General features: G+C 52.5%; 4 protein-coding genes across 4 annotated transcripts; 2 read left to right on the forward strand and 2 right to left on the reverse strand.

Annotated features, from left to right (window-relative positions):
* Nucleotides 1–32: 32 nt before the first annotated feature.
* MRS44_012477 (uncharacterized protein) lies at nt 33–3,301 on the reverse strand (the record flags this gene model as incomplete). The annotated part of the gene is made up of 4 exons (XM_065618808.1): nt 33–1,973; nt 2,167–2,260; nt 2,307–2,917; nt 2,966–3,301. 4 exons carry the CDS (start codon nt 3,299–3,301, stop codon nt 33–35), a joined length of 2,982 nt encoding a protein of 993 aa, XP_065474880.1.
* Nucleotides 3,302–5,468: 2,167 nt separating this feature from the next.
* MRS44_012478 (uncharacterized protein) lies at nt 5,469–7,507 on the forward strand (the record flags this gene model as incomplete). The annotated part of the gene is made up of 3 exons (XM_046281134.2): nt 5,469–5,614; nt 5,670–7,253; nt 7,315–7,507. The coding sequence occupies 3 exons, from the start codon at nt 5,469–5,471 to the stop codon at nt 7,505–7,507; spliced, it is 1,923 nt and encodes a 640-aa protein (XP_046133071.2).
* A 1,360-nt stretch (nt 7,508–8,867) lies between these two features.
* MRS44_012479 (uncharacterized protein) lies at nt 8,868–9,766 on the forward strand (the record flags this gene model as incomplete). Its single annotated transcript, XM_065618809.1, has 2 exons — nt 8,868–8,942; nt 8,993–9,766. The coding sequence occupies 2 exons, from the start codon at nt 8,868–8,870 to the stop codon at nt 9,764–9,766; spliced, it is 849 nt and encodes a 282-aa protein (XP_065474881.1).
* Nucleotides 9,767–10,456: 690 nt separating this feature from the next.
* MRS44_012480 (uncharacterized protein) lies at nt 10,457–11,936 on the reverse strand (the record flags this gene model as incomplete). Its single annotated transcript, XM_065618810.1, has 3 exons — nt 10,457–11,643; nt 11,697–11,799; nt 11,889–11,936. 3 exons carry the CDS (start codon nt 11,934–11,936, stop codon nt 10,457–10,459), a joined length of 1,338 nt encoding a protein of 445 aa, XP_065474882.1.
* Between the last annotated feature and the right edge of the window lie 1,224 nt (nt 11,937–13,160).

Here is a 13,160-nt window from a genome sequence, read left to right on the forward strand (position 1 = left end):
TTGTGCCCGCCTGTCATCTCCGGACTCCACAGTCAAACAATCCCGATGTACCACCGCCTCCACGGATCATGCCACCCGTCATAATACTTTGGCGTGACATTGCCATCTTCCTTGATCGTAACATATTTCAGCATGCGCCAGTCATGGACGTCGATCCATATGCGGGTGCGATCGGAAATGGCCCCTCGTATCTCCTCGATCTTTTTAAGCAGGGCCTTGGTCTCTTCGTGACGTCCACTGTCGACCAGCAAATAAGACTTTGCCGGGGTCTGATGATTCTCACATGCTTTCTCTGATTCGAGCCATGCATCGATATTCATGACAGTGCCATAGATCCCATGATCATCGAACAGGGCCTTGGCTTCTTTGCAGTTGTCAAAAAGCCCTGGTGATATTAGAATCCGTGTCCCTGCCATATGACACTTGGTGCCAGCAAAGCGACATGTGTCTCTGGCGGTGTCGGCATCATCTGGCAGCTTTGCCACTGGGAGAGTGAGCTCTTTTTCTTGCTTCCCAGGTTGATCGGTCATTGTTGCATCTGTTACACCATCTGCCGGCGGTGAGCACTGAGTAGTCTGCAAGGCAGGAAGCTTCTTTGTGATGGAGGGTGTCCCTGGAGACAGCGTGAGGTCGATGACCTCGGGTGCTTCTTTTCCAAGCCTGATTTGACGTGCAGAAGAGGAGGAAGAAGTGGCGCAATGAGAGTTGCCATTTATATTTGTTAGAGGTTTGCGAGTGTGCGAGGAGCCGCCGTTATTTGAGGATGTGCTTGCTTGCACGATCTCGGTCACTGACTTTTGGCGTTTGGGCGGGGGTGCAGGCATGGAAGTGGGTGAGAAACGCTTGCTTCTTGCATGTCCTTCTGCTGGCGATGAAGCTGGCACAGCTTGTGCAGATGATGCAGGAGGTGTAGCAGGTGGCACTCCAGGCAGACGAAGTGGTGGGCCGGATCTTACACTGGATGGACCTGTTTGTAAGGGAGGGAATTTCGTGACCCGTGGAGAAGTCGGAGACCATGAAGATGTTGTGTTTTGCGTCGACTTTCGCGGCGATGGCGTTGGCATTGTTGTTACAGTGAGTTGGCTTACAGCGTCAACAGCGATGCCACGCGGATCAGCCCCCTCCAGCTTTGCGATCCACTGGAGGTTCTCTTGGCTATCCTCTAGCTCACCAGCCGTGGTTGCATCTTTTGCCATTGCTTGTAGCTGCTCAAAGGAGATTGTGTCGGTAAAGTCCCGATCAAAGTGAACCTTTGTGACTGAAGGGAAGCGCAGGCTCCAGAAGCCTGTGTTTCCCACCTTGTCAAAGCTGAAGCACTTCAAATCAAACACCAAAGGCTTTGTGAAGACAAACGTCAGAGGCGAGCCTTGCTCTACCCCGGGAGCCAGCTTGAGAGTGAGTTGGTCATTTTCTTCGGCAGCCACAGGTTGGGGGTTGGCGTAAGTAACAACCTCTCTCAAGATTGTCTCATTCAACCCCACGACATTGACAATGGTGAACTCCGGCTTTGCGTTCCACTGCTTGACTGCCTCTCTATTGTCGAGGCAACCGAGATAGAAGTGAGTCCACTTCAAGCCGGGAATCCGATAAGTCATTGCCTTGGCTGGATCATACCGGGCACCAACAACAGCGAAATCACCGACATCGCCGAAATTCCCGATGTATTCCTTCTTGAGCTTAATGCAGCAGCTCGAAAACTTCCGGCGCTGGTCTGCAAAATTGAAATATGGTTCATCCGGTTTCAAGACCAGACCTTCCTTCCGAGCTAAAATCGTGAGGGCAAAGGCTTTACGAAGACTTGAGGCGCCGAGGTTATGGCCAAAGTCAATGACTTGACGCTGAACGAGTTCGGACCAGCCTTTGCGGTATGTGATAAGGCTCAAGAGAATCTTGAATCTCTCTGAATGTCGGAGGTTGATGAGTGATTGGTCCTCCAACAACAGTACATCGTAATATACCATCATTAAGTGTTCCTGTGGTCCAGGTCTAGGGGAGTCAGCAATGAGAAGACAAGTATCAGGGATCAGCGTACAAGGAGTCCTGCTCCGTGTTTAAAAAACGCCCTCTTCTTGACACATGCTTCCGAATTTTATGAAATGGTAGTATCTTTTGTAGCTGGTGAAAGTTAAGATCTGAAGAATGAGAAAAGGTATCGTAGAAGCATACCGAATCATCGTATGCAACCAACTCCCCTTCCAAAATGCATGCTTTCGTGACCTTTGCGCCAGGTTTCCCGATCTGAAGTGATTCTAGTATAGTCCTTTGCCCAGTCAGAGGAAGCACATTATTGAACATTGTCAACTTACCCGTGGAGCGCCTCTCTATCCTCTGTGCTGTCTTTGCCACTTTTGGAGAAGATCTGGATGCAATTCTCCCCCTTGCTCAGATCGATGTGAATTTGACAGAATTCCCCATCAATCTTGTCCTCCACGCTCATTCGTCCATGGCCCATGTCAAGACAGTGCTTGATGCTGCGCCCTTTCACCCAGGGCTGTCGTCCAACTTTGATACCTAGCTGAGGCTTCACAGAACTCAGAATTTGTTCCCGCGGTATCTTGCGGGCGGCATTCGGCAACAGTCGTCCTCGAATGGCCTGAACGGAATTGATTGCCGTGGAAAAGTCATCTTGAATCTTCAAAACGCAAGGAAGGATTGGGTCACATAGTCGATAAATGAGATGGGGATCTAGGACCAGCGGTTGGTAGTTTTTGAGTACCAGCCTGGTAAACCACTTGGCTTCCAATGAGCTCAGTCGGCGATACAGCCATTCGAGATCGCCCCTATTGCCTTGGGTGAGGCTTGCCTGTGAGACGCGAATCGATGGGGAGCTCCATTTCACCCTGGCTGCTAGAGAATGCAGGATTTCGTCGATCTCTTCGACTGTGACAAGGTTGTCCTTGCTGTAACCCGGACTTGGCTGATAGGCAATCAGTTACGGATCATGAACTGTTGCCAGCAAACCAACCGTTGCATTTAGAATACGCGAGACGCAATCAGCCAGGTCAATGCCTTGGCCCGGCTGACGGTAGTGGGACAGTTCGGCAATACGAGAGGACCCAAGGAAGAACGCGCGGCCGATAATCTTTTCGAGGGTAGCAGTTTGTATGCAGTAAACTCGATCCGTTCTTTTGTCAGGAAGCAGGGTAGACAACAAAGCCGCGAGACTTGTATCGTGAGCGTTTATCCAGCTTCGGTGTCGTGCAAACCATTTTGCTACAGTACTCGAATTGCTCTTCTTGGTAACCGATAATTCGTGAGACTCTTCAAGCAGGTCGCAAACCAAAGCGAATGGAAGCGGCATAATGCGGCAATGGCAAAATCATCGCACCAAAGTATCCAAAAGAACGCAAACCGAGGACAAAGAGCGGCGGACGACAAGCATTAAATATCCGGAAGCGGAGTGGTGTCACGGACATCTATAGACCGATTCACTGAGGCGTCAACACGCAGGCAGCAGAAGAGTTGAGACCAGATGACTCCATTCCAAACTGGAGCCTCTCACCGAAAAAGGGAATTGCCTGACAAGAGAGACGATGCCTTATTCGTGGGGGCTGCAAGAAATATCGACGCGATGGCTGCACCTGTCAGCCTGGGGTGCAAGTGGGAAGACAAGGGTGTGCTGCGCGACATTGACGGGAGGTCACATGATGACTTGCCGGAAAGGAGGAAGACGACACGACACGTGAGAGGTCATGTGACTCAATATGAAACACAGCATTGGCTGCTAATTTCGGTCGGAAATTGGGGTCAACCTCAACCGATGCATGTTTGCAGGTTCGATGACTGAGGACCCCTGTACTCATGCAGGGCCCGCTGCAAGACCACCGCATGGCCCCTGAGGGTATAATCCTCAGTGATAGGGCAGAGTGAGGGATCCTTCTGCCGTCACTAACAGCGGTCAGTGCGAGTGCACGCCGTCCCGAACTGCCTCACTCATGATGGAGCCAATGACGGCGAGGAGGGTGCTGCGTCTTGTGCTCTGTCTGGCCAACGGCAGTGCAGGTGGGACTTTTCGATCCTCGTGGAACCTGGACCGCTTCCCAACAAAGAACGCTCTAACGCACGCCCGCTCCTCACGTCGAGGCTCAGCTACGGAGTAGTCTGGCGGTTGTCATGGAGGAAACAAGCAGGACGACGAGCTTACGGCGGGGTGAAGGGAAGAAGCTAACTTTAGCAGACAACAACAAAGAGCCATGAGCCGCTAATAAATCAGCATGACCACGTATGAACGAATTCCAACAACGCAAGGAGCCAGAAGCGAACCGGGGTTCACGATCCACTGCCGACAAGGCGTTGGCGGACCGCAGGACGGGGCGGTCGACAGCAGGTTGTCGGGGGTTAGTGGTGCGATTTGGGGCAGAGATGCGTCGCAGTTGCGAGCCTGTTTGGTTGAGAAGGGTGCGGGCTGGGCCGCGGGATCATGGATGGTCGCTTTCTCTCCCCTTCCAAGGCTGGGTCAGTTCGCATGGTGTTGACGAGTGACGGTGCCGAGGGATCCCATTGATTGGATCCGTTGCATGGGAAAATGCGAGGCAGGCCTACATATGTAAACAAACAGTTTCCCGGGACCCTGCCAGTCTGCGACTTTCCCAGGTCTCGCCCAAAATTCATTGTTCACATTTCATGCTTGGGATTTGCCGCCGTTGCATTCGCCCTTATCCATATTCCTTACCGCCTATTATTATCGCCACCTCTATCCCCTCGTGCCCTGCTCCTCTCTAACGTCCCGCACAAGGTGGTCATCCCCCGGAATTGCTTTTATGCCTCTCCAGGCTCGGGAGCTGAGCTGCGATCCAAATCCATCTGATCAGCTGGTCGTGAGCGACGCTCACTAGTTGCTTTTTCAACGCTCCATCTCTGCATACAATCGAGGTTGCAGACACCCGTTTTCGGGAATTTACGCTCATTATCATCTCATCTCTTTTTTTACTTTAATCCATTCCCCTCTCCCCCTGATCGATCGACCGTCCCTTTTTTTGTTTTCGCTTACATTCCTACGACAATTCATATTATTCGAGACGACTCCCAGCTCAACGGCTCCTTATCAGCAATCCGCCCCGTCCACTCCCGTCCCATCCTCCTCACCCCTCGCCTGAAATAACGTCACCCTGTCCCTGACGGGGATCCATCAATTTCCTTCACTCTTACAACCCCAGCAAGCCCCCTCCAGCGCCAACGTCCCCGGCCTCTCGTCACGCAAAGCGCCCGCCCTGCCCAGCATCCGTATCCAATGGTGCCCCAAGCCTCCTGAAAATCGCCCCCAGCTCGGTTCAAGGTTCGACTCAGGCCCCCCGGAAGCTCGTCGGCGCTGGTGCGAGTCGACAGGAGTCGAACTAGCTGTTCGGGTGCCTGTTTGGGGAGATAGGGTCGTGCTACTGGACGCCTCCAGGGCTCTATTCTCGACAGGAAGCCACTGGGCTTAGTGGGCTCTCCACCGAAACCCCCATAACCAGCGGCGCCATACCCCAATGCGCAACACCACCGCCGGAACACACGCCCACATACGCCCTCCTCGAAACCCACACCCACTGCCACTGCTCGCCTCTCTCTCCTTATCCAGTGCCGTGCCGCTCCCTGATGCCCGGTTTTCTTTTCCCACTCTGCGTCGCCCACCGTTGCTCGTTCGCCCTCTTCGATGATTATCACCACCTGACACAAATACACCACAGAGCGCTCGCTTCCAGGGCTGCCGTTGCTGCTGTCGCCGCTGCTAGACCGCGGCGTCGCAGAGCCTGTCGAGCTCCAGACACTCCTTTCTACAACAAACGCCGGCGAGTACTCGGTGTCCGCTCCCTACAGTATTGCAACCTCCTCGAGTGTCGTCGTCTGGGCATGGCTTCGCAACAACAACAGAGACAACAACAACAAGCAATCCGCCGACGCTACTCGGTTGCTGATCGTCTGCCTTCGGACTTCACTGTCCCTTCCGCCTTCGGTTCTGACATGGCCCCTAATTCGGTCAACACCGCTGCTGCGCTGCCCAGGTATGCTCCCACTCGTGACCCAGCTCAGGGTCCAAAGGAGAGACACCTGAATTCTTTCTCACACGGCCACCACGACAGCTCAAGTTCAGCACCCACAATGCCTCCTCCGCCTCGCAAGGACGACCCCGTCCCCTTCAGACGGGGACATGCTCGAGCCAAGTCCAGCGTGTCCAGTCTGAACCGGCAGGTCAACAGACTTTCACTTACTTTGCCAATTGCGCCCCCTACGAGCGACCCATCTCGGCCAACCCCAACCTCTGCACACATGTCTTCGGTACCCCCGACGCCTATCGACTCGGGGTTGACATCACCTGCTGACGCCAACGAATTCATCATTGCAATTGCTGCTCAGGAGAGACGAGTGCTGGAACTACGTGAAGAGTTGTTCCGTGCAGAAGCAGAGCTTAACTCGCTCAAGAAGAGGTGGACTTCTCAGGAGAAGAAGGGTGATCAGCTTCCCTTTGAGGCATTCAGGAGTCCTGTTCTACCCTCCGAAGAAGAGGCTGGCTCAAACCGGCGTAGCGCCGACATGGAGAGGAGGAAGCTGCTACAGCAGAATCAGACACCAGCGACCCCCAGCCGACGAAGGGTCTTGCGCGGTGGGCATACGAGGACCCTTTCTCTGCTCTCGCCGGCGAAGCCAGACGTTGGGTTCTCGTTGCATCAGGAACGCGATCATGAATTTGAGCCTGTCAGGCTACCTTCAATAGAGCGCAGGACCGCTCAATTAACAAACCCACACTTAGCCAAGCGTGCCTCGTGGCAGCCACGCAGCCAGCAGAACGCCGCCGTCCCCCAGGTTTTCGAGGACTTCAAGACGGGTTTCAAGGCTTTCGTCGAGGATATTCGCCAAATTACTGTCGGAGACGAACCCATCAGCGGCCAGACCGCTCAATTGGGTCGGGATCCATCCAGGACTCAGGACACGATTCGACCTAACCGACCTCTGCGACCCAAGGTGAGCACGGTATTCGAGCCACCACACACCGGCAATGAGGTCATGGAAATCTCGGACAAATCTACCACATCGACTACGGGCACCAAGAACAAGACTGAACAGACCTCTCGAGAAAGGTCCAAGACTAAGAGTAAGCCATTCTCGTGGCAGCCTCTCGGATTTGACGCACTGGACGACAATGACTGGTCCAACTGGGAGTCGCCGGCCTCATCCTCAAAGACATCCCGCTGGAGCGGCTCTACCATGGGAAGTGGCGGTCTGGACGACCTGTCAGCCACTTCTGACGATGGGGAGCCTATTGACTCGCCATCGTAAGTAATTGCTGGGCTGGGGTTGGACGGATCTGGTGAGAATTGTGCTGACCTTGAATAGCAAGAAGAAGTCGACCGGCTACGAGACGCCCCTACTCTCCCCCAAGCTAGAGGAGATCCTCCCCAACATGGTCAAGGGCCTCTCACCCAGCAACCTCAAGCGCACCGCGACAAACCTAATGGACGAGTGGGAGAGGTCCCTCACCGACCCGCAATATCCTCATCAGTCGCAGAACAAGGAGAACAACGCATAAATTGCTCCCGATTTCCTACGGCACACTCGGAGATTTCGATTATACATATGAAGCGATCTGGACAAATACACGGTATAAAAAGGCGTACACAGTTTCGGCAACACAGACCGGTATTTGACGACGGAAGAGAAAAAAAGAGCCTCGGCGGCCCCTAGAGGAGTTGGCATATAATGGCTGGCATTTCTTTGCGAGTTGTTTAGCACATGAGGGGGGAACATATGGATTGTACATTGTGAGAGTGTTTTTGTTTGGTTTTTTGTTTTCTTTGGATCCGTCTCTTGTTGGCTGCATGGTTCGTCTACAGGTTCTGTCTGCTTGTTCGGATTGCAGTTTTGGTTGCTCTGTTGGTGTTGGGATAATGATACTGAGACGACCATCATGAGTGATGACTGTGGAATCGTCGCATTCTGAGTCAATTCGCAATATTATTAAGTTAGAGCTCTGGAAGGTCTTGAAACATTGTACGTGAAGTGAGTGTCACTCATTAATTTCTTATCTTCCGACACGAGACAGTGTCATACGGTGAACGCTTTGATTCACAACAGATTGATCATCCATCCCCACGACGGGCCGTTTGGTCTGTGCCAGGAACACAAGCTCGTCCGTTGTCTTGGAGCTACGATACACACAAAGACCATGTCTTGGCCACGCCAATCTCGAACAGATCGACGATGAATGCAAGCCATGATCAGCTACACGGACGGTTGCCAGGGCAGCCGGGCCTCCGTGCTTTTCGTCCAGGTGGAGATGCCGAACAACGATAGCGGGATGCCAGAGGGTGGAGAAGATGGGGTCAAAGCGAGTGCGAGGGCTATTGACCTGCTACTGCAGGGAGGGCATTTGTAGCGGTGTCTGTTGCACGGGGAGATTGTATGCAGTTGGGAGAAGTGCGGGTAGATGGATCGTTTCGTCCCGAGGTGTCCGAAACACAGCGGGTGATGCCGCCTTTTTGAGAGATGAAGGGTTTAACGCCGAGGTTTCCGAATAATTGGGACGAGATGGAATGCATCATGCGGGGGGAGCATTCACTCGTGTTTTTATGATGCGCAATTGAGAGACTCAGATTGGGTGGTTGGTGCCGATGCCTCCCAAAAACGGCGATGCGAATGCGAGGGCACGCCTCGTGCTATTTGTAGTTGCCTCCTCGCATTGAAAGGATTGCGAGAGATGGTTTTGTGAGTCTCGCACTCGCTAAATGACATTTTGACAGAGACGGGTTCAATTCGAAATGTATATAATCTGATTGATCGGCCTTGTTGAATTGAACAGTGTTGTACTCTCTTCATCATTGGCACACGAGGAGTGATAGACTTCAAAGTGATATCATCATTTTCATCTACTTCACTGCGTAGTCTTCAAGATGAACAGCGAGTTTCGTCCCAAGTTGGCGCCGAATAAAAGGCCTCTCACTTATCTGGCCAAGGTTCAAACCTTTGTAAGTCCAACGGCCTCGACTACACAAAACGCATCAACTTCTAACTTTAGGTCCACCAGTTCATTCTTAAGGACTCTCTTAAACCACACACCACAGTCCTAATAGGCTCCATCTTCCAACTCTTCCTCTCTGCGACTCTTCCTTTCCGCTGGGCAGTTGTCCCCTCCGCCATCGTCTTACTCAACTCGATCATCACAACTGTCCTCCAGCTCCGCAGTCCGAAACCAAACGAGTACACTAGAGATACTGTGCCCGGTCGCGCGACAGCTCAGCTCCCCTTCCGAGACGGCACCTTTGGAAATAGGCCTGGTGCGAGTCCTGTTGTTGTCTTCAACATCGGTGTCCAGTCCAACCACCCACTCGGCGTCGCGGCGCCGCACTTTGACAAGGTCGGAGATTACTTCAGGACTCTGCACAATGAACTCACGGCCCGCCGGGATGAGCTAGGCATGTTGAGCTACTCAAATTGGCGAGGTGATGAGCGGAGTAGTAACAATACTCTACTCCTGACATACTACTTCCGCGACGTTGAGAGCCTAAACCGCTTCGCGCACGAGGAGCTACATCGCAAGGCGTGGGATTGGATAAACAAGGAGAAGCCGGCACATATAGGTATCTTTCACGAGACGTTTTGCGTACCTGCGCATGCGTATGAGACTATCTATGTGAACTGCCACCCAGTCTTGATGGGGAGGGCGACGGTCAAGACAAAGGGGGAAGAGGAGACTTGGATGAATTCTCTTGTGAGTGCGGATGTGCCTGCGTTGAAGACGCAATGGGCGAGGCTTTCGAGGGATGCAAAGGGAAATCCTAGGGAGAATTGAAGGGTGTAGATGGTGGGCGTGGCGCAACTTGGCAGGACTGGCTTGGACGTTGAAACGAATTCTTGATAGATACCTTAACTATTTTATTTCTATCAATACCTAGAGAGCAGAGGCTTTACATTTATCTATTACCAGCCCGCTTACTCATTTAACGCGCTTGGTTAGGTTATATCTTATGATACATATTCGACAACTAGTTGGAGGGGCTTCATGAGTACCATCAGTCAAACACTTCGTCTTCTAGCAGTACTGCTGTTAAAGGCATTAAGAGATACTGATGAGAATTTGCTGTGGATAGCCAGCCTTTGTGATATCTATGCTGAATGGGGAGCCATACTGGTTTGCCAAGTGCTTACTTCCTAGAAGTAACTTTGTAAAACTGGTTGTATGATACAGCGTGCCGTATCCTCCCGAATCGTATTCTCAAGGCCTCTGTAGCAAAGATGCTGCTCAACTTCTCCAAGTTCAAAGTGTAGTCGTGGATTCCTCCAAGGAAACATCCAGCGACTTGTCTGTAGTGTGAATGGTAGTTTATGTACAAAATAAAAGAGCAGTCGTGTCTATTCTGTTAAGCAGTAGGTTCTGAGCTATCCAACGAACCAAGTATACCCAATCCAAACCCCTAACACCCATAACGCCCAATGCTAGGAAACCCATGTCTTGACTCCTTTGACTGTTGAGTTTTTTTTTTTAAATCACGGTAAAAGCAGTACCGGCCACAACACCCGCTGCAATGAGGAACGTTATTATTCCTGCCCCCGCCTTGTCCGTCATGGTGATGGCGCTATATGTCTTCTTGCCGTCTCTGTCTCCCGTCGTCGTGTCTCCTGCGTTCGGGTCGCCCTTTGAAGTTCCTCCCGTCTTTTTCGTGACTGGGCTGCTCACTTTGTCGACGAGCGTGTACATGAAGATGGACAGGGCGCTCATCTGTGGACCTACGCCAACCGTGCCGTCGTAGGTACCTGTGAGCCATGAGAAGCCGCACGCCGTGCCGGCGGGGCCTCTGTAACCCGTCGCTGGTGATCCGTTGCAGACTCCCACTGCTGACTTGGCGCTCGATAGTAGAAGCTTGGCGACCGAGTCGTAGGTGTGAGGCGCCATCTGCGTGGTGGCGGCCATCCAGCGTGCGAGGAACCCCTTGAAGTTCTGCTGATCCTGGTTGCACTGCTTGCTGGGCTCGCAGAACTGCTCGTAGATAATATTATTCTTGACGAATTTCTTGTTGATGTTGGTTAGGATACCATCGACACGCTTCTTCCAAGTGTCGCTCTCGGTGATGTTGTACAGGACAGCTGCGCCGTGCAGGTAGATGCCGGCGTTGTAAGTCCACTGGTTCGTGTCGGTGCTGCTGCAGTTCGTTTCCCCGATAGTCACACCATCAAACACCTGTAGCTCGTCGGTTATGAGCCCAGCCTTGACCTCCCAGTCCCAGATCTTCTCTGCCCAGTCGGCGTACGTGTCGTTGCCGGTGTAGCGAGCCAGTCTCGCGGCGATGTTGAAGAAGCACCCGTTGGAGATGGAATTCTTGTAGTCGTAGCCCGTGTTGAAGGTGAAAATCTGCCACCGCAGGCCGCCGGAGCAGTGCTTCGAGTCCCAGCGGCTGACGTATTCGTTGAAGACGGCCTGGGTGAGGGCGAGCCATCCGGGCTTGTCATCCGGGGGGTCGGGGAACTTGTGCTCGGCGGCGGACATGACGGCCATGGCCCAGAAGCCCTGGTCATCGTTTCCCTCGGTCAGGGTCTGGTTATCGGGCATGTAGTCGTTGGTATCGCCGGCTTGGTGGACCAGTGCTTGCTTGGTGATGTCGTTGTACGACGAGTCGCCCGTGAGCCACCAGTAGTCGATCATGGTTCCGAACAAGGCGCCCGCCTCCCACCCTAAGAAGTGTCAGCGACAGAAGTTCCTGTAAAGCTTCTTTGGGGATTGTTACAGTAGTAAGGGTCTGGCAAGTTGCCGGGTACATCGCCAGTGTTGTTTCCGGTGTAGTACTTCATCAAGCCATATGCGACAGTGCTGGCAGCACTCTTGACAGACTCTGGTGTAAGTTAGTCAAAGTTTCATCGAACCGACAAGAATTAAACTTGCTCTCGTCATCGAATGTTATCTCAAGGCCCGTCACTACCGTTGTAAAGCCCAACACCGCAGTCGCTTTCCGTAGGAGTGCCCTCATATTGATACCCAGTCGAATGAATCACCACACAAGCACCAAGGAACCCTCCGAATCGAAATGAATAAAGAAACTGGTTTTCGAGAATGTCGACGTCGAAAGCTGTCAAGTCTGCCCACTCGAAGTCGGCTTACACCTTGGCACTACACGTTGATGGAGGCTGCTGACAAGAATGCCGGGATGGCCGAACTCGGGCGAGGGAAGCCGGATACGAAAAGAAGGAAGACTATAGTTGGAAACACATGGGTAAGAACTTTACAATAAATCAGGAATCAAATGGAATTAGAGTAAGAAGAAAGATCTGGAGAAGAAGGATTATTGAGAGACGGGAGGAATCTAACTAACCCCCTCCCTCTCTCGCCCCATCTTGTTAGAAGTGCATGGACTCGCTCGCTTCTCGGCCACGCGTCTAGGAGGGGGGATGCCAGACGGAGACGGACTCCACTGCGTTAACGGTGAAGGGATGAGAGAGAAATGAAACTATCCAACGGCGAGGTCATCTCGTCCGGGGGGTCGTCGGGGCCTCTTTTTCCCAACGGGGGCGCAGCAAAGCTCCTCTTTAAGGCTCAGGGGTGTGCTCCTTCTTCTCGTGTTTGGTTCAGTATGGGTTAGCGAACTCGTAAAACTCGGGCATTACATACGCACCGACGAATGGGTTTCGAGAAGGAGAAGGAGTGTCAGTGAATGCCAAGATATTAGGATCTCCTCGCAGTCAGCATAAAAAAAAAGCCGTATGTGGGCCAATTACCGGGAACCAACTGATCCTTTACGGGATTAGACTTGATCTGGGGGGATGGGATGGGATGGGGAGGTGGCTGATTAAACTCGAGATCCAAACAACGCCAGCTTGAATGAATGGATTTCCATTTGTTTCAAGTCACCGGAGAGGTCGTATCATGGGTCGTTTAGCTAATGTGAAACTCCATGACAGTGGCTGTGCAAAAGACGCCGAAAGGGTCTGTCAAGCTCATCCCTACAAGGGGGCCAAGACGGGAGCCCGGGAATACTCGTCTTGGCCATTCACAGACGTCGAGCCTCAATCCGCGTGTAAATTGTTAAATCTCGCGACGGATCCCGCATGATAAATAAGATTGAGTCTAGCGTATTTAAACTGGCATGGACAGGCAAGGGCCTTGAATTATGGGGATGGGCTAATTACGACCTCTTGCGTCCGGTCCCTTGCTACTTATGCTCAGAGTACGTAACCGAGCATACGTATGCTGGGTT

The sequence above is a fragment of the Fusarium solani genome (genome assembly GCF_023522795.1).
Source record: "Fusarium solani strain SB1 chromosome Unknown bctg00000008, whole genome shotgun sequence".
Lineage (NCBI taxonomy): Eukaryota > Fungi > Ascomycota > Sordariomycetes > Hypocreales > Nectriaceae > Fusarium > Fusarium solani.